This window comes from Urocitellus parryii, chromosome Y, assembly GCF_045843805.1.
Source record: "Urocitellus parryii isolate mUroPar1 chromosome Y, mUroPar1.hap1, whole genome shotgun sequence".
Classification (NCBI taxonomy): Eukaryota; Metazoa; Chordata; class Mammalia; order Rodentia; family Sciuridae; genus Urocitellus; species Urocitellus parryii.
The window spans coordinates 20,871,114-20,897,784 of NC_135548.1; the positions used below are offsets into that span (position 1 = coordinate 20,871,114).

The window sequence follows — 26,671 nt, forward strand, 5'->3', positions numbered from 1 at the left end:
TAGACTGTTACTCTCTGCTACATACTGTAGATGATGTACATAACAAATGATATAAGTACATGGACAGGAATTAGCACTTGACTCTGTCTCCCTCCTAGGGTTACCCTTGATTAAGAATTGTTACAGAAAGCAAATTCCTGCAGGAAAATATTTCCATAAATGTCTGACTCGCTCAAGCCCTTAATGTGCTTTGCATATTGCCTCTGACAAGTCTCATCTCAAAAAAACAATTTTCATATTATGCAAATAAAGATTTTGGTAAATAGGTTAGTTTTTTTTTTCCATTTATATCTTTACATACATGGAAAAGCTCTTAGATTTTTAGTGACAGGACCAGATGATAGCATACAACTTTGAAAAAATTATCTAGGTGTGGTAAAATAGCATCTAATGATGAAATCAAGCCACAATCATAGTTTGGCTAAAGCACAGATGAAGAAAGCACAGATGATTCAACCAGTTTTCTTTCTCTCCTCCCTTCCTCCATGAAGAGGGACTACTTGTTTGCTTTCTCCCTGTTTCTGGAATGGAGACATATGCTAACTTACAAAATAGGGTGATTAATGTATTTAAAAGTTTATATTCCTTGTCTAAATATCAGGTCTTAATGATTTCCTCTTCTTGGTCTTATTGCTATATAAAGGCTCAGTGATGATTCTAGGGTAGTACAATATGTCCAACTGTGTATATTTTTTGCATTTTTCCATCCAGTGATACTAGGCCTTAACTTGTTTGCTTTTTTAAAAAATAGTTTATGAGGGCTGGGGTTGTAGCTCAGTGGGTGAGCACTTGCCTTGCATATGTGAGACACTGGGTTTGATCCTCAGCACCACATAAAAATAAATAAAATAAAGATATTGTGTCCATCTACGTCTAAAAGATATTTTTAAAATAGTTCATGATTCTTTTTACTATCTTATTCTCTTTAAATGCCCTAAGATAGGCCTCTATCTGTGGAACATGCCCCCTTTCATTATGTGTGCTAACTAGAAGTTCCCACCACTTTTGCTTTTAAGCAGCCAAATTATTCTTTCTGTGTATCATAGCACAACTGTATTTTTAGAATAAGCTTTGAAAATGTATGGAAACAAATTTTAGGAGGACTATTTGCTGCCTTAAGCCAATGTGTCTTCTAAGGATAGCCTGCCTCCTAAATAGGTTCTATTTTATTTAGATTTTACATTTAGATAAATTATTCAGACTATAAGTTCAGAGGATAATGTTTTGGTATCTAATTTATATTGTAGTTATTCTCTTGTTAAACCTATAGGAATTATTTGCTCAGATCTTCAGTTCTGTTTGTTCACTAATTTTAATCTTTTTTTTTTCTTTTCTTTCATTGGTCATAATTTCCATAAGACATGCCTTTAACACAACTGTCTTAAGGGGCCCACTTATCACTCATTTTGAAAGTTTTTTCTGTTAGATCCCCACCAATAATGACAATATAATTTTGAGCTTCTGGTTGTCCCTGTGAAGTTCAGCAATTGCTACATGGGCACTTCAAGGAAAACCAACATTGCAACCTGTTCTTAAAGCTGTGTGCCTTATTTTGTGCATATACCATGGGGTCTTGCTCCAGTTTGAGAATTAAGTCTCTGTGAGATATATCTTGACATAACCTACATGTTTTCCCAGTATAATATAGCAAACTTCGTTATCTAATCAATTCTGAATTCTTCCATGTTTGAAATGAGATAAGAAGTATGCTCAGAAATTTTCAATTGTTTTTTTTTTTTTTAAATGTGCCTTTATATGAGAACTTCTAATGATATAATGGAAAATAACTCAAGTGCTTTTTTTTAGTTTTGAGATGCCAGCAAATGCTAGGCAGGTACTCCACCACTGGGCTATACCCCTAGCTCGCAAGTGCCTTTAAAAAATATTTTACCTCTAAATATTTGATTTAAACTCATTAAAAATTATTAAATGCCACTGGAAGCAGTGATGCAGGCCTGTAATCCAAGCTACTTGGGCAGTTGAGGCAAGAGGATTGTAAGTTCCAGGCCAACCTGGGCCACTTACAGAGCTGAGGATTTAGCCCAGGCACAGAATACTCCCAGGTTTAATTCCAAGTACCATAAAAAATTATTAAACTCAACAGAAAGCTATAACTCTATAAATCAATTATATTTCATACATTAAAAGGCAGTCTGATCTATGTGGTGCTTAAAAACACTGCTTAAGGGTGTTTTCACACTATTTTTGTCCTTGACTGTTGCCTTATGTTCATCTGACAAACTTCTAACAAGCTTCTAAATGGGCAGCAATTAAATTTGATTAATTCTACTCAATTCCTTTTACTATGTTGTGAACTCCTGAAAAATAATAAGCAAATTTTGAAATCTGAGGTTTACTTCCTTTCTACGTGTTTCACTGTATCTTAGAAGAGGTAGAACCCAGCTGACAAACAGACCCAGTTTGTTTTCCTCAGGAGCTAGCCAGAGAGAGTGAGCCCTGCCTCTTTTCTCTGGTAAAGGCAGTGATATTGCCTCTGCTTTGGGCTGGATGCTGAGCTTAGATGGGACTGATAGTAGCAGTAATAAATGAATAGGATTCACATCATATTAAGTTCTACAGAGCAGCTGAGCACTGTGAATATTTATAATTTACTAGTTGAAATATTAAATTCTATTTCAGATGAGAGGTAGAGTAAGTTGTTGGATGTTGATCTTATAGAGTGATGACTTTTTTGATTCACAGGTGATGACGACATCACCACAGAGCTGTATGTGGGCTAATTATATATAATTTCACAACTTTAATTTTTAGAGTGAAAGAGAAAGCCCTTGAAAAGAGTCTCTGATCACCTTCCTTTCCAGTCCTTCATTCCAGTGGCCAGGTATTTGTTTTTTGAGCACTGCCACTCACCAGGATATTATATATATATATTTTATAGATAGAATTTTTTAATATTTATTTTTTAGTTTTTGGTGGACACAACATCTTTATTTTTATGTGTTACTGAGGATCGAACCCAGCGCCCCTGTGCATGCCAAGTGAGTGCACTACTGCTTGAGCCACATACCCAGCCCCCAGGATATTATATTAATTGTATTTATACTTCTTATATAAATCGTGCATATAACTTTCTATTCCATGGGTTTTATTCTACAATCTTTCCCCCTTGTTCATTTGCTTTTCAAGGATACATAAAGCTCTCATAGAAAATACTATTCAGGGATTAGGGAGAGTCCTTTTAGATGGTATGTAGGCTAAAATTTGGAAGTCCTTTTAGATGGTATGTAGGCTGGAAAGGATAACATTAACAGAATTGTTACTACTTCTTTTTTTTTTTTTTAGTTGTCAATGGACCTTTATTTTATTTATTGATACATGGCACTGAGAATTGAACCCGGTGCCTCACATATGCTAGGCAAGTGCTCTGCCACTGAGCCACAACCCCAGCCCAAGAATTGTTACTTCTTTAAAAGCCTTTCTGACTTGACTAATTGTTACCAAGTCTTCTCAATGAGGTTTTATGATATGGCAGGTGAAATTATTTAGTCTAGCCAGTGCCATCTTGTTGGTTTCATATTTTGACAAAATAGAATTCTACACATGCTGAATTTATATTCTCAGACAGTGGATGAGATCGAGACTGAGAGGTTTTTTTCCTTCCTTCCTTCCTTTCTTCTTTCCTTCCTTTCTTCCTTCCCTCCTTCCTTCCCTCCTTCCCCTCATGCCCTCTAGGCAAGCATTTTATCACTGAAGTACATCCCCAGCCCCTTGATCTTTCTACTCTGCTAAGATAAAGACGTGAAATAAAATGTTCAACAATAAGTCAAAAAGACTTCTTGGTGTTTGGAATTAAATTTTATGGATACATAAAATTGTACCTCTGATCAAGCAAGTGTGTATTATTAAGTCACTCACAACTTTACCTGTCCCTGTTTTCTTTTAGGACAGGTCAAACCTCACTGCAAGTCAGAGAGCCTATGCACCTGAACAACTGCAAAAACAGGACAATTTAACCATTGACACCCAGTACTACCTGGCCCAGCAGATCCACCCAGTTGTGTCACGAATCTGTGAGACAATAGATGGAATTGATGCAGTGCTCATTGCAACATGGTTAGGTAGGTATCCCAGGTTCTAGTAGACTTTCACAGTGTAACAGTGGTATATACAGTCCTCCTTTGTTAGGATGCCTATTTATGGGTAAAGTATTGTGTCTGATACTTCTTTATGGTTAGACATTTATTTTTGTTGTTGTTTGGTTACTGTCTCCCCTCATAGACATGTGTTTGCTATATCTGTAACCTCATGCCTGCTCTACAGTTGGCACTCAGTGAGTAAATGCTGAGGCAAAAGAAAGGCTGAACATAAGATTTCAAGTACCATTAGTCACTGAGCTTACATCATTGTAAGTTTAATTAATAAGGATATTGATGATGTGTTGCTTATTGATTAATCTTGTCTATTTCTAAAGGTATTTTCATGTGAAATGAGAATTTATCTTAATGTAAAATTTTTAATTTTAATTTTCTTTCAGTGTCCTCTTCTCACTTTAAGTTGGCTTGTTATTGTTCTCTAGGCTTGCTGTTATTCTCTGGGAATTGACTGATCCCTAATTTCTCCTCAGCTATCCTTGAGACCTCAGTGTTTTTGCAGCATCATCTCTTTGTGTATCACTATTATTGTCATCCTTTGCTTAGAAATTTATTTCTCAACCAGCCCTAATTACATTTCTAGACAATCAGCACATGTTCCATTACTTTTAAGGTCCTCGTTCTCTAGTTTGTTGTGCACTAAGTTGAATGTTTTTAGAGTACTATCCTTAGTGGCTCCTTGCTGTCAATAAGTCAAATCCAGATGCCACTGTCATCTCACAGACTCTAATTCTGGCAATTATAGACTAACCTCCTAGCTCCAACCTGTATTTCTAGCTTTATATCTTATTCGGTCTACACTATATACCCTAAATAAAGCATTGCACATTCTGGCTTTGCTTCATGGAATATTCTCCTTTCACTAAAATGTATCCCTTAAATCATGGGCTTTGGCATCATAGGGACCTGAATTTTAATGCTAGTTCTATTCATAAACCTTGGTCTACACATTGGTTTCTTGAAAGGTAGAATAGAATTATTTAGGGGGAATAAGATGTGTATAAGGTGGGTAGGAAAGATGGTAGAATTAGATGGACATTATTACCCTAAGTACATGTATGAAGACAAGAATGGCATGACTCTACTTTGTGTACAACCAGACATGAAAAATCATGCTCTATATGTATACTATCAATTGAAATTCATTTCTGCTTCCTATATAGCAAATTAGAATAAATAAATAAATGAATAAATTTTAAACAAAAAGATGTGCATGGGGCAAAGGGAGTGCTCAGTGAACAGTGTTGTAGCCATCTCCCAACTTCCTTTCAAATTTCAGTATAAATATGTCCAAACTCCGCTGGTCTTCAGGATTTGCCCATATTACTCAGTATACCTTTGTGGAATGAGATTGGTTTTTCCACAGGTGATTATTGAGGCATGTATTTTCTATTCTGGCCCTGTTGAGTATGTTTCTGAACTCATTCTGCCACCCCCATCCCCACTATTCCATCAGTGTCTTCTCTGGAAATGGAAACTAATTTTTGACATTTGCCTAAGCAAAACATAATTAGGAAGATAAAATTCTGCTACCAAAATAATCATATAATGTATTCTCCAAGTTGAGTTGTATCTGATGATGTTTATAAATCCTCAGCTGGGAGGAGGGGACTATAAATGCATGATATATTTTAGCCTCATTTTTTTTCCTTGTATACATTGAGTGCTTCTTCTGTTGGATGCTGTGATAAGTACTTTGCATATCTTATCTCATTCAGCCCTTGCCACAACTTCATGAAGGTATGTCATATTAGTTCTCTTTTATAGAGAAGGAAGCCAAGACTTAGAGAAGTAACTAACTTGGTCTTGTCACATAGGTAGTAAGTGTTCAGCTTTCATTGGATTTTAAACAATGTGTGATTCTGAAGATTCTATTCTTAACCACTGTGCTAAACTTTATTGCAATAAATAGTGTAGCTCTGAGAGGCTAGAAAAGATGTTCTCAACCAGATTGCTATGGTGTGGATGTTTAAGCATGTGGAGCTTCATCTTTTTTTTAATGATTTTTTTTAGTTTATAGATGGACACAGTATCTTTAATTATTTTTTTTTATTTTATGTGATGCTGAAGATTCAATCCAGTGCCTCACATGTGCAAGGCAAGCACTCTACAGCCCCAGCTCAGGGAGCTTCACACACACCTTTATGTTCCCCATGAAAACCTCAAGCAAAGCTGCTTGTTTTTGTGTTTGTTCTTTGTTTTTTTGGTACTGGCGATTGAACCTGGGGGTGCTTAACCACTGAGCCATATCCCCAGCCCTTTTTTGTATTACATTTAGAGACAGGGTCTCACTGAGTTGCTTAGGGCCTCACTAAATTGCTGAAGCTGGCTTTGAACTCACAATCCTCATGTCTCAGCCTCCTGAGCCACTGGGATTACAGGTGTGGGCCCGGCTAAAGCTATTTGTTTGTTTATTTATTTTTGTGGTGCTGGGGATTGAACCCAGGGATTTGTGCATGTGAAGCAAGCACTCTACCAACTGAGCTATATCCCCAGCCCTAGAGGTATTTTTTAAAGCTAAATTTTTCCATTTGTGGAGTCAAGAACCTGGTGTGAAGGCAAACTGCTGCCCTTTCCTTCTTTGCTTTTGAATCTTCTAGTGACCAAGTACTAAAAGGGGTAGATGGAAAAGCCCCAGCTCATGAATGACGTTTAAAAGAAGGAAGTGTAAAGCGCTGCATTTTAACAAAAGAACTAGACTGCAAAGGGTGATGGAGCCTGCCTGGGTGAATAGGCCCAATGGCCACTCAGATGTATCAAGATCCGTGATACCGAGAGAGGCCCAGATGTCGTGGTCTGGTTCCGGAAGCCATAGTTTACATTATTTTTGTTTATAATTTGAACAGGGACCAGATTTTGAGGAGAGGGTTCTAGGGACTGAACTCAGAACTTTGTGTGTACTAAGCACACATACTGCCACTGAACTATAACCTGAGCCAATACAGGGGGGCAGAACTTTACTTGCTGAAAGGTACTTTATCATGACTGTGGCTGCCTGATGATCAAATTTTTGCAAATTGTTTGCAAAGTCAGTAGTGGACTAATTGGTCCCCTTTTCAAAGGTTTCACATTATGTCTCATTACCGGCCAATCTCAATCAATAGAGGGAGCATTCAAGACTTGACACAGTCCCACTATATACCCATTTCTCTCCCTCCATACCCCAAAAGGTCTCTGGGTATGGGTGTGACAGTGTGGACACTATTGTGGACAGCTTCTTCTTGGTGCCATGTAGCCAGTTCAAACTGATGGAAGGGCATGTGTATTGAGCCTTGGAGGAAGTGCTGCTACTTGCTACTCCCCCTTTTCAGCTGCCTTTTCTTATTTCTGTCACTTAAAAGTGTTTTTTGTTTTTTTTTTTTGCTGAGGATGTTTGAAATTGTCATCACTGTGTAGTCCTCTCCTCCTTTTCTTGTTCTTTACTCCAATCCCACCCCTGCCAGCCCCAGCAGCATATACATATCCATCTATACTAGCAATAAATCTTTTAGTCCTTTGTCTTTCCTCCTTTCTTCAAAGGAGGTTCAGTATTTTTTTTCCTTTGTGATACTGGGGGTTAGACCCAGAGCCTTGTGTGTGCTAGGCAAGCACTCTACCACTGAGACACATATCAGCCTCATGGTTTAGTATTAATGAAGTACATACCTAGAAGTGCCCATCATCATGAAGATCTGTAGAAAACATTGAAGCTCACCAGGCAGATTTCTGCAGGCATTTGTTTACCTCTGCCCTATCCAGTAGCTGAATTTTTATTTGTACCCTTTATTTCTCAATTCCTAGTGAAAAGTTAGGGTGGCTATTCCCTTGGGGCTTTTAGGCCCCCGTTATCAGTTCTCCTACAGCTTACAGTTTTAGAGATGGGAGGGCGGAGATGGGGAAGTGGTGGCAAAGTAAGGGGAGTGTTAGGGGGTTCATGGTTTCTAAGAGGTACAAGCTGTAGGCATAAAATTACTGTAATTTGTTTTAAAATTTCTAAATCTGTTTTCTTTATATAAAAAAAACTGCAGTTAGTGAACTGACACTGTTAAATAAGTTGAAGTGTACAAATGTATACATAAAATACAAGCCCTCTAACTGCCTAATCACAGACATAAAATAATTCTCTTGCTTTTAATGTAGTTTTTATCTTTGATTAAAGAAATGTATTACAGTGTTGAAACTTTAGTGAAGTTTGATACTTTGTCCTTTTAGTTAGTACAAAGAAATCAGGAATAATGGCATAATTTCATTTAGGAAAATTATTAAGTTCATGATTTTTTATTTTTAAGATTCTTTTGTGGAGAGCAACTATATTTTTCAACTACCATTTTCTTTTTCTATTCCTTTTATACTGCTTTCCTTGAAAAGAAAGGCAAGCATCAAGTGTTGGTTTTATCCTGTGGCTTCACTTTGGAAATTCTCTTTCTCCCTGTCAAGATACCCCCTGAAGTCTGTCTGGTGGCATGTTGCATGGCCAGGTATTCCATATGGGAAGTCCATTTTAGTGAAAAGAAGAGAGGATAGTCTATAAAGTGAGTGAAAGAATAAGTCTGTTGAGTTGAATAAGAATAATTTGTTCTCTCTAATAATTAATGGTCCTCATTATCCTACTGCAAAATGTGTATCATTTTTCAGAAACCCATGCAAGAGTATTGCTATTGGGTTTAAATAAAGCAAAAATTTTACTCTTTTTCCATCTATGAATAGGAAAAAAATATAGTATTACTCTTCTTATACAATAGCCATATGGTAAACATGGCCACTAAAACTTGGAAATCTTAGCTTTTGTTCTCTAGACTGTAGGTTTTTCTTTCTCTCTTGTTCTAGTGGAAGCTCCCTATGTTCTGTGGATGAAATATTCACAGTGTGCTCAAACATCCAGTCTTCTGTACTTAGCAAACCAGGCTAGTGATGAGAATAGTCTAAAAGTTCATTCTTGAATTTCATATTTTAATAAACTTCTATTTCATGCATAGCAGTACTTAGAATTATATATAATGTCTTTTCTCCAATGAGTGATGAATTGCGCAATAACTGTAAAGTACATTTCTTTATAATCAGTGATAAAATTTCAGGTATTTGGCTATCAAGACATTTTTCTCATTGTTCCTGAGAAATTATTGGTGTTTAAAGAATCTGAGAATTTAGAATTTAATGTATGAAAACAGTGCTTAAGGCAAGACAGAACACACTTAATCCAGTGTGTTCCTGGGTTAAATTGAAAAAAGAAATCCTTTTTGAATGCTCCACACCATTTAAGTTACAGAAAGTAGTTTTTATCAAGAGTCAAGGTCTAGTAATATCTTCTAAGAATTAAATGCAGTAGGCTAAGCAATGATTGGGGGAACTTTTGACAGACCCAGGGACATAACACCTACAAAAAAAGAGAGTGGCTGGAGTAGAATGATGCCACTAACAGTTGCCTCAGGTATTACTCTGTCAATAAACAATTTTGCCTTTTTTCATGATTAAGCTTTTACAAGAGGATCCCATTAAAATAAGTTATGCTTCATGTATGCATAATATGTCAAAATACACTTCACTGTCATGCATATCTAAAAAGAATAAAGAAAAAATAATGTATATATAGAGCCATCATTTCAAAAACATAAAACGTTCTTAATAGTAAAAACTTAAAAACTAACACCACACCAAATGCATGATAGGATGTTAAGGGAAGTCTTGAGAACTGATAAGAACCTCCTATTACGGGATGGAGTACCATCCCAAGCACATCATCCGGTGGCTCATGCTCCCAAGCTAGTCTACTTTTGTATTAACTGAACTAATTAGTATCAAAGTTCTGCTATACCCAGCATCATAATAGGCACTGTGAAGGACACAAAGTTGACTCAGCTATGGATTTTTTACTTAAATTATGAACCATTTGATTGATTGTACTGCCATGGAGATGTCTAGTGGACAACATAGTAATGTCCTGAAAAGGGGGGGGGGTTATCAGAGTAAAGAGACATAGAGACCATACCTAGCTGGGGTCACCAATAAAAAAGTTTATAAAAGTGAAGACATTTGGGGCATTGTGTAAATGGGCTGTGTAGAGGCCAGTATGCAGTTGGGCTTGAATCTCCACAGGGCTAATCCATTCTGTCTCAGCTACTCTCTGCAGCTCTTTAGAGAATTCACAGAGAGCCTCTTCAGTGGTGTCAGTTGCACAACTTACACCTCAATTATGCAAGGTTTTTCTATCTCAGCAGTATACAGCACTGAGGGCCACCAGTGACATTGCTCCCTTAATGTAAGCAGTGAGACTTGAGAATTTTGAACCAAACCATAGCATTCTAAAATATTATTTTAATTATGTATGCCAAAATGACACTTACCAAGATTGCGTTGCTTAGGCTGGGTATGTAGTTTGTGGTAGAGCATTTGCCTAGCATGCTCAAGGCCTCAGTTTCTATCCCATTACTGCCAAGGGGAAAAAAAAAAGCTTGTGTTGCTTACAGATAAATGACTTAGACATAATAAAAAAGCTGAATACAACATTATACATACATATTTAAACTATATTATATATTATGAATAAGACATAGGGTTAAGGTGGTGGGTTATAACTAACCCTTTGCTGACTAAATATTAATACCCATATTTTAATATTAAAAATAACAGTTTTTACAAAGAAGGACAATAACAATTACTAACTCACTTGCTGTCTCCTTCCCCCGCTACATCTGCCAAGATGGCTGGAAGAGAAGATGGCTTTGTTGTGAGACAAGCAATCAATCTTTGATCTATTGTTTAATTATTATTATTTGCCAAATATTTTTTAGCATAAAGTTATCTATATTTTCTCAGGTTTAAAAAGAAATAAGATACTTCTAAAGTGTTTCTTGCTCCAAGATATAGATTGAGCATTGCTAATCTAAAATGCTCAAGAATCTAAAGCCTTTTTAATCAGAAACATGATGCCACAGTGAAAAATTACCTAACCTCATGTAATGAGTCATATTCAAAACACAGGCACACTAAAAATATTGTATAAAATTATGTATTGAGCTGTTTATATAAGGTGTATATGAACTGGGAATTTATCCCCAAGAATCTCATTTTGTATGTGCAGATATTCTAAAATCCAAAAATATCTGAAATCTGAAACATTTCTGGTCCAAAGCATTTTAAATTCAAAAAGTTAAAATTCATACTCAGGGCTATCATCAAGGGCATTAAAAAGTTGAGGTCATAAGAATGGTGCCCATCAGGAATTTTTTTCTGTCAAGATTTTGGGAATAACAGGGTGCACACCTATAATCCCAGTGGCTTGAGAGGCTGAGGCAGGAGGATTGTGAGTTCAAATCCAGCCTCAGCAATTTAGTGAGGCTGTCAGCAACTTTGCAAGACCGTTTCTAAGTAAAATACAAAAAAGGGCTGGGGATGTGGTTAAGTGCCCCTGGGTTCAGTCCCTGGTACCAAAAAAAGAAAATTTTGGCAATTGTCTTCTCTAGTACAAATTATGGGTGTTTATTTAATCCAAAGGTTTTGCTATTATTTCTTTTTAAAATACCAAGAAGTTTTGCATTTTCTGAGTATTATTTATTTGAGTTTATTTTTTTTTATTATGGAGAGGCTTCTTTTTGGTGTGAAAAGCAGTTTGTGTTGCCTGCCATTTGCCATTTGTACAGCAAATTGTTTAAGTTGAATCTATGGTGTTTTAAAAACATTTATGGAAAAATTTAAATATGCATGGTAGTAGAAAAAATTTTAAATAAACTTTCAATTTGTCATTATCCACTTTCAGCAATCAACTATGGCCAATCTTATGCCTCTTTCCCACCCTCCCCAATTACTATGAAGTGAATCTTATAATTTTATTTGTAAAGATTTTGTTCCTGCATTTATAAAAAAAAATAAAGATTCCCCCTTTCAACATAACCAGAGCATTACCATCATACCATATCAAAAACCCCACAGTTCCTTCTTCATTTCATCACATATGCAGTAAATATTCATGTTTCCCTGATCATACTATGAATGTACTTTTAAGAAACTCCTTATTTGAATTAGATTATAATCAGTGTCTGTATGATAGTTTATCTCCTTTGTTTTATTCTTTTTTTTTTTATTTATGGATCCTCCCAGTTTATTTGTTAAATGTTTTTTTTTTCTGTAGAATTTATCTGATTCTGTAGTTTTCTGATTGCACTGAAGTAGTATCCTTATAGGTGTTCCTTTGTCCCCTGTATTTCCTGGAAACAGATCTAAAAATTTGTAAAGACACACACACACACTGCAGATATCTCCTAGTTGACTAGCTTTCTTTTTTAATATCATTTACATAGAAAATCTTAAAGAGTATCATACAGTAAGTTTATCAGGACACAGAGAAAGAACATTCCCATTATCCCAGAATGTTGCCTTATGTCCATTCCTATCAAAATCCACTCACAAGAGCTGCTCATCTCATTTCTATCACCATAGATTAATTTTGCCTATTCTAGAATTTTATATAACTATTTTCCTGCAGCATGTTCTTTTTAGTGTTGAACTTCTTTCATTTAGTCTACTGTTTTTGAGATCCAGCTATCTTGTTGATTGTATCTGAATTCATTTTATTTCATTGCTGAGTAATATTTCATGGTACAGTATACCATTTCATTCATTCTGCTGTTGGTAGGTGTCTGAATTATTTTCATTTTGAGCTATTATGAATGAAACTATTGTAAGCATTCTTGTATAAGGCATTCACTCTTTAAAAATTCACTATTTTCTTTTAATCATGCTGTTTTTATTTTGTATATTGTCCTGAAAGAATTCCAAATACTGAGCCTAGATTTGTGAAAGAGAAATTATTTACTTTTTTAAATATATTTTTTAGTTGTAGTTGGACATAAGGGCTTTATTTTTTTATTTTTATGTGGTGCTAAAGATTGAACCCAGTGCCTCACACGTGCTAAGCAAGGGCTCTACCACTGAACCACAACGCCAGCCCCAAGAAATTATTTACTTCTTACAGAAAATTTTCACCAAAAAATATTCACAATAAAATCCATTAATTAGCTTTCCTAGCTTAAATGATTTGTATTACAAACACATGCTTGGGAATACCAGGTACTTCTTTACTAATTTAGGATTTCATTTATTTAGAATTTTCCTCTATCCACTTGCATGAACATATATAGCTAACTGGCTTTACTGTAGTCATTTGCAGTTGTGTTAATAGAAACTTATCTTTGGAGAAAGGGAAATATATGATCAAAGGCATCAGTGTCCCATCCATTTGCCTTGAGTTATGAACATTTGAAATACTCCATTGGGAATAGTAACAGGCAAACATTCTAAAAACAGGCATGTAGCTTACAATGTTTATTTAGAAAGTGCAGTGGTAGAAAAATAATTTTGTGCCAAATGTCACAGGGAATGTGTGATCAGACTGTGGTGATATTAAGTAAAAACAATACTTCTAAACTCATCCACCCCAATGCCTGTGATGTTACTTTCTATAAATACTTCTTGAAACATGAGAGTCTTGATCCTGTTGCCAAAATAATGTGAGATCCTAGAAATTTTCTAATTATAAATGACAGTATTTTAATTTCATTCCAGTACTGCTTCTGTCCCTCCCATCCCGGCACAAGTGACTCAATCACTGCAAGTCACAGGATTGAATTAAAGTATATGCCTTTTCTGCTTATTGTGGGGGAAACCACACCTGTTCTTCTGCCAGATGACTGATTTTCCAAAGCCCAAGCAGGTTACTCCTTCCTTTATTCTGTGCCTGACCAAATTATTCAAGTCACTTATCAAAAACTACTCTAGTAGAAGTTCCTTTTTTACAATGGGGCATAAAGTTTATTTCTTTGAGCCAGTTTTTCAGAGAAAGCTCTCAGTAGAAGAGGTAAGGAATTTGGAATTCAGTTTTACATGTCTTGCTCAAACACTAATATGTTTATGCATTGTATAGTGAACAGTTTAATATTAATTATGCAGCATATATACATGTAGAGAAAATGTCATGATAAAGGTTTTGTTTTAACATCATTTATGATGGAGGTGTTTACTTTTGGAGTGACAATAATTGTAAAGGGAGTTTTATGTAGTGGCTCTGTTTTGCACACTTTAAAATTCAAAATCTCTACCTCTAGGTGGCAGCACTAGATACGTTTTTTCCCTGTTTTCGCTTCAACCTTAATGAGTTATGGTATATGCAGTAAAACTTCGAAATAGGCTGCTATTACCAATTTCATGAGGATTTGGAAAAATTAATTTATATCTTGAATAAGTTTGGGACTTGTTTAAACTTAGATTTTTACTGTTTCAAAAACAATTTCAGCAGGAATGATGCTTAGTTTTTTCAATGTGGCACAGTATGTTTTCTAATTTAATTTAGCCCTCTTTGGTTTGCTCCTGAATTTATAGTTGTTCTTCCAATAAAATCACTTTTAAATGATGTTTTTCATTCAAGCAACTTGTACAGGGATCATTAATACCTAATACTTTAAGGTAATTACAGTTTCTTTATCCTTTATATATTTTTTTAAATATCAGACACTATACCTTTATTTTATTTATTTATTTTTATGTGGTGCTGAGGATCAAACCCAGTGCCTTGAATGTGCTAGGCGACTGCTCTACTGCTGAACCACAACCCCAGCCCCCTTTCTTTATATTTTTAAAAGTTTACCATTGAACTGGGTTGGGGCTATATAGAATTCAGTGGTAGAACCCTTGCCTGGCATGTGCAAGACCCTAGATTTGATCTACAGCACTGAAAACAGAACTATGGCTAACAGAATACTAAGATTGCAACCTCTCCCCCTGAAATAAATCAGTGTGAAAATAAATCTGAAGTAATTTGCTATGTCAGTTGTTTTGTTCCTGCCATGGGAAGATAGAAGTATTGGTGGAAATGGACATTTACAGTAGACCTTTCATTAGGTCTAATACCTTCTCATAATTTTCAGCTAGTCGTTGGGCATTTCTCTTTACTATCGAGATGGGTCCTATCTACTTTTGACTTACTCGGTGGCCAGGCTGCCCTGAGCCAGTTTTGTGCACTCAGGTTCACTAAGTGAGTAAGGGCTGGTGGAGAGTGGTAGAGAGCAGCTCCTATAGCTTCCTTTTCACAGGCCAGTCAGTTTTATATGTGTGTAAGCCAGCATTGTTTCATTCCTTGATTTTCAGACTGTGAAAGAAGCTAGAAAAATCTTGCTTATTTTCTGATTAGTACTGGCCAGGGAAGTTGATTGATATTCATACAGTCAGTGAAAAGGTGAAGCTGCTTTCTCATAATTGCAAAAAAGCAAGGCATTATGTGAATTGGATTCACAACTAGAGTTTAATGAATTAGCAACAGTTACTCTTTGCCACAGAGAAGAAATGGCCTCATTCATGAGCATGGTCTCTCACTCAGTTCTGTTGCCTCTCCTTATGTTTAAATGTGAGGGTATGTACTCCCACATATTTCACTAATTTTTTTGTTTCTCTAAGGGATAGGTAACTTAGAAAATATATAATGAGTTTGGGAGCCAAGTGACATGTTATAGTACTCTGTCTCTGATGAATAGTTTTTCAAATTATTCTGAATGTGTATTCTTTTTAAATTAACTTTTACTGGTACATTATAGTTATGAATAATATTGGGATTCATTGTCATATTTGTGCATGCACATAACATAATTTTTACAAGGAATTGAACCCTGGGGTTTTCCTACCATTAAGCTACATGCCCAACCTTTTTTATCTTTTGAGATAGGGTCTTACTAAATTGCCCAGGCTGGCCTTGTGCTTGTAGTCCTCCTGCCTCAGCCTCTTGGGTAGCTGGGATTACAGACATTTACCATCACACCCAGCTTTGAACGTGTGGTTTTTATTGTATACTATCACTTTAGGAAATACTTTAATCCCTACAAATAGTAGCTATTAACTTCACATGTACCATGAGCAGGTGTTTCATGTATTTTTCCAAATACATTATCTGGAGTGAATTCAATCTGCATTAGGTTCATTAATTATTTTTTCATTCAATCATTAATTATTTTTTCATTCAAATCACATTTATTGAGAGCTTACCATACTTTAGGTACCAGTGAACTAGATTTGTTCTTTATTATCTCATTTGAACTTGAAGACTGTATGGTCAGTGACATTACCTCAGTTTTGCAGGTGAGAAATTTCAGACTGCATCTCACTCATCTTCTTTGTTTGGCATCTTTCCACTGTGTAAAAATTTGCCTTAAGTACTTCATAATTAGTAGATGTCATTCAGTGACTGACCAAAGAGGATTTAGGATTTCATCACTGAATTCTGAATACATCTGTTGTATTATGTACCTATGCAGCTGTTGATAGCTATAAAATAATTTTTAGATATTTGGTATCTAAAATTTGGTATTTTTAAACTTTGAGCTCAGTTACTATTTTAGATTACTTATTTACACTTATACTAAAATAAACATGATAGCTTTCTTTAGATTTCCAGAAGATTAGATAGAACTTCAGGGATTGCACTGAGAGTTTCAAGAAAATAATGTAGTGTGGGATAATTATCTTTAATATAAATTCAAATAGTAAATTTTGACAGATATGCTTTGAACAAGGAAAAATTTAAAAAAATTAGGAAATAGTTTGTGAAAACAAAGTAGCATAAACTATGCATGGATTGATTTGTGTTGTTCAATTAAAATATGAAAATATATTTGGTTTCAAGATTGTCAGAGATGTTTTGGCCCATAAATCTGTAGATCCATTGTTTTTGCACATATTTTAAATTTCTGAATTCCAAACACCAAAAAAACAAGCAATGTTGCATTTTGCCTCAGATGCTGCTACTGAATTTTAACCACTGAATTAGATTGCAAGCTACATGCTGTTAACTACTGAGCCAAGATGAAATCGACCACTGCATTGAAACCAGGGTTAGCAGTTGTATCTGCACTTGAAGGGGTTGTAATGACAGTGAATTTGTTTTCTTTAATGGGATCTTTATTCTGTTTTTAGTTTTAATGGTGACATTTTGATTTTAAGAGTATTTCTTAATAAGAATGCACATTTATTTGTAGTCTTTTTACTGTAACTTTAAGAAAATACTAAAACATTCTATAAAATAGTTGCTTCTGAACAGACATCCTGTGGCATATGACTGCATTCTATTGTTGCAGTTACTTGTTTGATTTATAAAGTAATCTCTTATAAAAAGAGAAATCACTTGTCCATATGATCTTGAGTTCAAATGGTTGTGCATGTGTGTATATGAATTTAAAATCATTTTTTATGAGCGTTTTCTTCTTTGAGGTAGTTTTTGGATAAATGCTCTTCTGATTTTTTTTTCTTTTACATTCATAGGACTAGACCCCACCCAATTTAGAGTTCATCATTATCATAAAGATGAAGAGAATGATGTTCTACTTGGTGGTCCAGCACAGCTCACTGATGAAGAGAAATACAGAGACTGTAAAAAATTCAAATGTCCGTGTCCTACATGTGGAACGGAAAATATTTATGATAATGTCTTTGATGGTTCGGTTAGTTATTTCTTTTAGTTGGTTTCCTTTGATTTTATGGTTGATCTAGTATAACCCCCCCCTTCTCTATAGGATATGGAAAAGGGAAAAAAACCACTTACACATTGATTTTGTGCTTTTGCGGAATTTTCACATCATATGAATTCTGCCCTCACAACTCACTTTATTTCTACTTAAAAATGCATAATTGAACATGATTAAATATTGTTTTTGCCTTCCTAGAGTATTTGACCTTGCTTTTAAAATGGAATCTCTTAGAAATTCTAATTATCTTAAAGTATTTTTATTGTAATTCCTTAATTAGTAACCTGTATTTCCCCACTCCCAACCCCCATTTATTAAGACTTAGAGCAATATTTTCCTTTATCTTAAATCAAGTTAATGGGAACTAAGTGTTTTGGGAAAGTTTTTGTTTATCTTTATACATCCCACTTACCTCCTTTTGACAAAGGTACTTTTCTTATCTTTTCTGCTGTCTTTGCCTATCAGACATTTAAAAAGTTACAGGGAGACATTCCTCTCAAGAAGTACTGCCAAAAAATCTATCATTGACCTTGGATCAGAACTTGAAACTTGACCAATTTACTTGATTCCACTGCAGTGTTATGCATGTACTAGCCATTGGCAAATGAGAAAGCAGCAGAACCCTGTAAAACCTTGAAACTGAAAGAAAAGACATCCTTTATCTAAATTAAAAGTAATTATTTTAAGTTAATTTGGACAAACAGCAGATGTTTTCATTTTTTGAATCAAAACAAAGCAGTCTTTGGAAGCAAGTGCAAGGAAGAGGCAGACACAGATCAGCAATACTTGCTAAATCCTTGAGTTTTGCTTCATTACAGCTGTAAATAAGATAGTTAATTGCATGGAGGCATGACGACTTGCAGATGGGCTAACTGTGGAAGAGCCAATGTCAAGCTCTAAAATCTCTTCCACCTGGAATTGCTTAGCATGGCGGGTAGGGTTATGTACCAGATAGGAGTAGGAAACCAAGATGTTTAAGTATCCAGAAGGAAAACAAATGCTCTAGAAACCCCAACGATTTTCCTATATATTACATTTGCTTTGTCTTTGCTTAAAACAAAACAACACAACAGAATGTTTTTGTCAACTACTAATAGTAATTAAAATTTCTACTGACTCCCTCCCCCAATATGTTTGATTTTTTGAAAAAATGAAGAAATTTTAGATTTTCCAAACTGATGATAAATGACATTGCTATTGTGGTGCAAAACTTTTATTTTTAGCTGTATTCTAAAATTAAGTTGACACACTGAAAGCAAACTAATGTCATTAAGGGTTTCAATTTATATTCAAGTTTAGAATGAAATTTAAAATTTTGATTATTGTCCCTGAGATGTTTATTTCCAGTAACATTTCATTGGTATTCAGAGGGAAAATTGTTTAAAAAGTCCATTTATGGATAGAGTCTTTGAAAGGGTAAAGTTTCTAAGCTGGAAAGCTTGAATGTAAAAGATTAGGTATTATTAAGTTCCTCTGTTACACCCAGATTCCTGAGATAGTTAAGACAATGCCCTACTGGCCGTTTAGCCTAGGGCCCTGTGCAGTTCCTCACAGGGTCCGAACCAATCAGTTTGAATGTGTAACCCGCTTACGAATGACCAATCACCCCCCCCCCCGGCCGGTTCCCGCCAATGAATGTGCCAGTCACGTCTCAGAGTTGTTCAATTTCCCCGCGCCTCATGATGATTTGTTCTGATGTATGCAAAGCCTCCCGCCCTCCCCAAAAAGTGTACTTAAGCTCTGTTTGAACCTCTGCTCGGGGCTCTGGGCTGCTCTCCCTTCTTGAGTGAGCACAGAGTCCCAGCGCGCTGGAATGGATCCCCAATAAATCCCCTTTTGCCAATTGCATGGAGCCAGTCTCTTGTGTGGTCTCTCCCTCCGACGCTCCGCCGGACCCCCCCCCTTACATTTGGTGCATTGGCCAGGAACAGCGCATCCCCGGACAGGGAGACCCTACCAACGGACTGCTTCAGGGGGTAAGTAAGGCGTCTTATCTTCTTCTTCTTCTCCTCCTCCTTCTTGTTTTTCCTTTGCGATCGCTCAGAGTCTGGTTTTGGGCTGGAGAGCGTAAGCTCTCAGAGCCTTCTGGTTTTTCTGGTTTTCTGGTTTTGGGTTGGCAGAGTGTGGTTGTCAGCGGAGAGCATAAGCTCCCCCTGGCCGTGGTGGATAGAGGTGTCCCTGAAGCCACAGACCACGTCTCCTCAAAGGACGCTTTGGGAGACTCTCAGGGAATGGAGGTGCCCCCATCTGGGAGGGACAAGGTGCCCTCATCTGTATTCTGCTGCCAATCCGTCTGGTTTTGCCGACTACTCTTTGTTTACTGTCTGGGTTGAGTTTATTGTCTGTCTTTAATCTTTGCCTCTGAACTCATGTTAAACGTTTATTGTGTGTGTGTCAGTTGTCTCCTCTCCCTGCTTGGTCCGGGCCGCGGGCACTGCGGGTGGCGGTCTGAGCGGTTCCTTCAGTGGCACGGGCTTTGCTTTGCCTGGTCTGGGTCGGCCGCCGGTACTTCTGTCTTTTTCTCCGCTTCATTCCGTGTTTGTGTCACATTTGTATTGTCTCTCTGAGCGTCAGAGCAGAGTGGCCCACCCTCGGAGTTGAATGGCCCCCAGGAGAGTCCCTCCATCTCTCTCTCTAATCTGCAAAGTCAGAGATATTGTCTTTCAGCCGGGGCCGCATGGCCATCCAGATCATGGCTTCTGACCTTTAAGGACCTCTGCGAATCTCTTCCTGCATGGTTGGGGTCCGCGAAGTTTGCTGGGAGGATTCCACCCGATGGTAGGGCGGATCTGTCCTGTCCTTGTTCCTCCTGGCCCCTCCACCCACCTGTCCTTTCTGCCCCTTCTCTGTCTCCCCTCCCCGGAAGTGGGAGGTGCTCCAGCGGGCTGGGTCGGAGGTAAGGTCGGCGGGGGACCTCCCCTCCCCCTCCTCTGCCTGCGACCGGTTGCCATCAGACGCATTTCCACCACAGTGGGATGGGCGGGTCAGAGATGGGAGTCGGCGAGGGACTGCCCTCTCCCTCCGACCACCTGGCAAGCGGGGGAAGGTGGCAAGGGGCACCCGACCCTTTCCCTCCCTCGTGGAGGCAGAAGGGACCAGGTCCCCAGAGTCTGAATTGTTGCTTGGGAATGCAGCCCCAAAGCGGGTGGTAAACTTTGCTCCCCTTTGTTAAACAAAATTAGGAAAACAATGTTTTCTTTCCCTCCCTTAGTCGGCTTGAGTGCAAATAGAGATGCCTGCTGATTAAATTGCTGTTAATTGGCTTTGGGGGATGGGAACCAAATTTTCAGTCACAAATTTTGACACTCCCAAGGGGGCTTTTAAGAAATCCCCACTTTGCTTTCTTGGGAAAGCCTAGCACTCAAAATAACTGCAAGCAGAGGATGAGCATTTTGGGAGCTGGCTACTAAAAAGTTAGGGAAAAAAAATGCCTAGTGCCTAAGGTCAAACCAAACTGGAGGAGCTGATCCTGCGGGTGAGAGATAAGATTAAGGGACTCCCAGCACCTGCCACAGCCATTTAGCTCTGGGGAGTGTCCTCAGTCCTTATCTACATCTTAAGGATTAAGCCACCTCTGTTTACTTAAAAAGAAGGGACACTGAATGCAGTAAGTCAGTCACACTGAGACCCTTGATTTTACACCTATAATTGCCCCTTGCTGAGGGCCATTGCCAAGTAGGAATGACGCATCGATATTTCCTTGCCAGTGTACCCCATGTTAAATGGACTTGCCTTGGAAATTTGCTGTGACCTTGCATGTGTGTTTGAGAAAGGTGACCCTGCTCAATGACCAGGGTTGATCCAGGATTAGGGTGTATCCTGCAGGTTTTAGAAAGTATCCGGGTTTAAGATAATTTGGGTTTAGGGCGTTCCCGGTTTACAATAGGAGTTTTAGGGAAGTTGGAGGTTGAAGATTATTGCTACCAAATATAACTGAGTGTTTCCCCACTTTATCTTGGGATTTCTTCAATCCAGCACATTAATAAGATGTGCTGATTCTTCCCTCATATTTCTTTGAACACTCTTTGTGCTCCTATCCAGGGGTCCATCTCTTAGTCTCACATCTGCTGGTTCCAAATACAGTTCCATAACCAGAAGCAAATAAGTATCTGATAATTATGCTCTATTATTTTCCCCAAAGAATGTGGCATCCTGTGGTCTGAAATCCCTGGTTAATACAGAGCCATTCATTAGCCACTACCCTTCTTCTCTATTCTCCTCAAAGTCAGGTTTGCGCTTTCTGCTAAGTATAAAATACATTTCCCTAATCCTTATTTTACCTTTCTGCCGCTGAAACATGGCTTTTTCTCCAACTGGATATTTAGACATGAATAGCCAGTACTTTAAACCAGTTAGGAAATGACAAAAGGGATTTTTTTTCCAAACAAAATAAAAAACTATGATAAAATGAATTTGATAAAATGCAAAACAAATGAGTCTACTTCTTAGAAATAAATTATTCTTAATTCACCAGGCTCCTTCTCTGAGCTAACTTCAATAATTAGAAATGGATTCATATCAGAATGGCTAAAATCCTCAATTCACAGTGTTCTTTGGGTTTATTTTTTGGTTTCTCTGCATTGAATTGTGACTTAAAACCTGTGTTCCCCATTACTGATGATTTCACAACTGTAGCTCTCCAGAGTGTCTTCATTCTAATGAATAAATGAGTTCTGCTCATCCCTTTCATTGTGCTAAGTGAAATAAGACAAACACAGAAAGCCAAATACTGGATGATTTTACAGTAGGTGGAATCTAACATACTTCAAATTCATAGATTCACGGAGTAGAATGATGATTGCCTGGGAAGTGGGGAGACGTTGGTCAAAGGATATGAAACTTGAATTTATAAGGTAAAGAAGTTCAGTGGCTCTATCATAGTGGTGATAACTGTGTGAAATAATTTGATGGTGGCAACCACTACAAATATAATATATCAGATCTTCCCATTGTGTATCATGCACATATACATTCTTTGCCAATTAAATATTTTTAAATAAAATTTCTAAAAAAGGAAACCAGGACATAATACAAATAATTGTTTCAAGAGCACCCCATAAAAAAACAAAAAGTCCAAAATATCCCACAAAGAAAACTGGCTTAGATGAAGTGAGGCTTACACAGATTCTTGTTCATGTGTAATCTATGCATATCCATGACCGTATATGAAACCCTAACTGCTCAGGAGGATAAAATAATCAGTACTTTCCTCATTAGTGGAAACAGCCAGAGGATTAAGTACCCAGTTGGATAAGAACATTCTGTTTATCAGATGAACATCAAATTATTGATTTTAAAAAAACCCACAAATTACAGTAACAAAGAGAGCAACCCCCTTGTTGTTAAAATATTGCAAAATTTTTGCATTGTAATTTAACATGATATGGGGCCTTGGAACAGTTTGTTAAAGTGAAATACAATTGAAAAGAATAGTATCGTGTGATGAATAAGAAAACTAAATGTCCAATCTGTGTCAGCACATGTCTAGTGCCACATCCTTAGTTTTTCTAACATCTAGAGATCTATCTCACTATCTCACTCTCTGCATAAGCACTCTTCACTTTCTCTTAATCTTATTCCCCTTTTGGGTACCCTGACCTGCCCTGGTGGAGTGGCCTTGTTTTAAGACATGTCCATTCTCCTCCCTCAATATCTCAGCTTCTCCCATGCCAGCCTGGCTTTCATAACCATGCTATGCCATAGTTGATCATCCTAACTTCTTTTTAATCTAAATCCTGGAATCTTTTGCAAACCTGTTAATTTCTGCATTTAGCAAAATATACTCTATAATCCACTTTCTGCAGCCCTAAACTGTTGAGAATTACTGGAAAATAACTTATATTCAATTCTATCATAAGCCTCATCATCTCAATCCTTTCTTTCCTCTTTAATCTTAACTCCACTGAAATCTAACCACTATACCCGAATCAGGTTGCCTGATCCAGCAACAGTTTTAAGTCCTCTGTTCTCTGTAGTATCTGACACTATTGGCTCTATTTTTCCTTATGCAGCTTCTTATCTTTCTCTTTTTAAATTTACCCTTTTCTTTAGATATGTATAACAGCAGAATCCACTTTGATATAATTATACAAGCATGAAATATATATTATTCAAGTTAGGACCCCATTCTTGTGGAGGCACATAATGGTAGGATTCACTGTGATGTTTTCATATATGTACATAGGAAAATTATATCAGATTCATTCCATTGTCTTTCCTTTACCTACCGCCCTCCCTTATCTCCATTCTCCGTTGTCTAAACTACTGAACGATAGGAAAGGTAGCAGAATACAACAATTACTAATTGGGCATTATGTAAAATTGTGGATGTGTATCCGACGTGATTCTGCAATCTGCATTTGGGGTAAAATTGGGAGTTCATAACCCACTTCAATCTAATGTATGAAATATGATATGTCAAGAGCTTTGTAATGTTGTGAACAACCAATAAAAAAATAAAATAAAATAAACTACTGAACATCTATCCCTTTCTCTTATTGTGGGCTAGCTTCCACATATCAGAGAAAATATTCAACCTTTGTATTAATATCCCATCCCTCCATTACCACTCCCATTATTTACCTCTTTTCTCTACATTTTTCCTATCAAACTCCTAACAGAATAACTTATCTTCCACATATTCTTTAACTATCAGTGTTATCTGACTTCCTACCTGTTTTTATTGCTTATAGTAGTCAGAATACTTTCACTGTGTTATTGCACTCCAAGAATTCTACCAAATAATGATCTATTGATAACATCTGAATTAAATATCACAAACCAAACTCCTCTAAGTTTCAAATTACATGCATAGCTGCATTCTTGACACATTGACTTGAATGTCTCCTGAGGCTTTCAGAGTTGACATATTTACAACTAAATTTTCCCAACAAATATATTTTCTCTTTAGTAAATGGTACTGATCACTCAAATCAGAAAAGTTGGAGTTCTATTTGCTCATTCTTCTTCCTTACTATCCATAAAATATTAATCACAAAATTATGTCTCTTTGACCTCATGAGTATAGTGCTACTTACTTTGATCCCTCACCTCACATACTACAATTGCTTTCCTGTTTCAAGTTCCATCATTCTTCACCTGACTTCTTGCTGTAACCTAATAAATATCTGAAGAAGGAAGTGCTTTAAATCCACTTGTAGAAAAGATTATCTGTTAAAAATCTAAATTGAACTGTATAAGATTCATGTTTTAAGTTACCATGAAAACTACACTTCTGAGGTTTTTCTCCTGCATAAATCATGTGAATTCTCACCTGTGGGCCCTTATCTATGGTATTTGCAGTGATTCAAATGTCATCCCCACTCTTTAGCATGACAGATTCTGCCGAAACTTCAATAGACACAATACAGTGATTTCTCTTCTTGTTTTGTATCTACTTTATTGTTTCACATGCAAATACGTATTTGTTAGCTAATTTATTCTAATAAAGCCATGTGCATTTTACTTTTTAGCAACTCTCAGTTTTTCAGGTTGTGGACAATTTCTTCTTTTTAAAACATTAGTCCGTGTATTACACAAATATATATGTTCATATATTACACAAATACAACCTATATTTTATATATTTTATTTTTAATATGCTTTTTGCCTAAAAACAATAACAACAAAAAAGCTTTGTCTGAAGCTTTGGCTTCTATTGCATTTAAGTAAGTGTTTTTGTGCTACATGCCTAGGAGAGTTTTGTTTTGTTTTGTTTTGTTTTCAAATTATTTGCTTTCTTAGACAGTTTTCCAATTATCAGCTCTTTGTCACTTCATTTTTAAGACCAGAGGTCAATCTATTAAAAATACATTTTCCTCAAATACAGATCCACATTTTTTATATCTCATCATGGACAAAATTTCCAGTGGGCTTTTCTTGGGTAAGGGTGAGACATGGAAGATATTTATAAAGAAATTCTGAAGTATACATAAAAATGAAAAAGGCCAAGAATAGCCAAGATCATTATCTCGATAAAGAATAAGGAAACTGGATCCAAGCACAGTGGTGCATGCCTTTAATCCCGGTGACTTGGGAGGCTGATGCAAGAGTATGCAAGTTCAAGGCCAGCCTTGGCAAATTTTGAGGCCCTAAGCTATGTAGCTAGACCCTGTATCAAAATAAAGATAAATAAATTAATTAAAATGGCTGGGGATGTGTGTCCGTGGTTAAGCACCACTGGGTTCAAACCATGGTATAAAAATTTAAAGAAACTAAAAATTTAAAGCATCCTATTTAAAATCCAGAACAAGACAAGGATGTCCACTTTTACCACTCTACTTCAATATAATACTAGAAATTCCAGCCAGCACAAGACAAGGAAATACAAGGAAAGAAAAAAGTCAAAATATTAGTGTTTGAGGATAATATGATTCCATACTTAGAAAATTAAAAAAGAATACAAAAAAACAAAGAGTTCTAGATCTAATAAATTAAGCAAACAAGCGGGTTACAAACTGATTATATGAAAATCAGTAGCTTTCCTTTACATCATAATAACTGTGCCTAGAAAGAAATTATGACAATGATTCCATTCGCTATGGCCTCAAAAAAGAAAAAAGAAAACTTAGGAATAAATCTAACCAAAGAGGGGTGTGACAGATAATTTGAATTGTCAACTTAATTAGATTAATAGGTGTCTAGGTGTGTCTAGGAATAATTGGCATGTGGGATAGAGTAACTGAAGTGGAGACCCTTCCTAAGTGGGAGCAGCACCATCCAATAGGATGATGGCTTGGATGGAATAAAAGTTGTAAGGAACAAAGCAGCAGCAGCAGCAGATGCAAGCTGGATTCTTCTTGAGGCTATCAGACTCTTGCTTCTTCATTCTTCCAAAGGGGACTCTGCCAGTGATTTTTCAGGGAGCTTCCAGAAGCTTTCAGTCTCAGATTAGAAGTAGCACCATTGATCCCTCTTATTCTGAGGCTTCAGCCTCTTGAACTGCACTGCTACTGGTTCTTCCAGCTCTTTAGCCTGCAGACTGCCATGGTGGACTCTCTAGCTTCTGGTTGAGTAAGCCAACCTAATAAATCCCTTTTTTATAAACACTTCCTATTGATTTTGTTCCTCTAGAGAACCCTG

General features: G+C 36.7%; 1 protein-coding gene across 1 annotated transcript in view; it reads left to right on the forward strand.

The window, feature by feature from the left end:
* The window catches only part of LOC144250966 (DNA polymerase alpha catalytic subunit-like), a 115,353-nt gene extending 97,570 nt beyond the window's left edge, over window positions 1–17,783 (forward strand). The window contains 2 exon segments of the mRNA XM_077794121.1: window positions 3,905–4,079; window positions 17,388–17,783. Coding sequence (XP_077650247.1) covers window positions 3,905–4,079; window positions 17,388–17,584 — 372 coding nt within the window. The 3' untranslated portion in view covers window positions 17,585–17,783.
* Window positions 17,784–26,671: the final 8,888 nt, after the last annotated feature.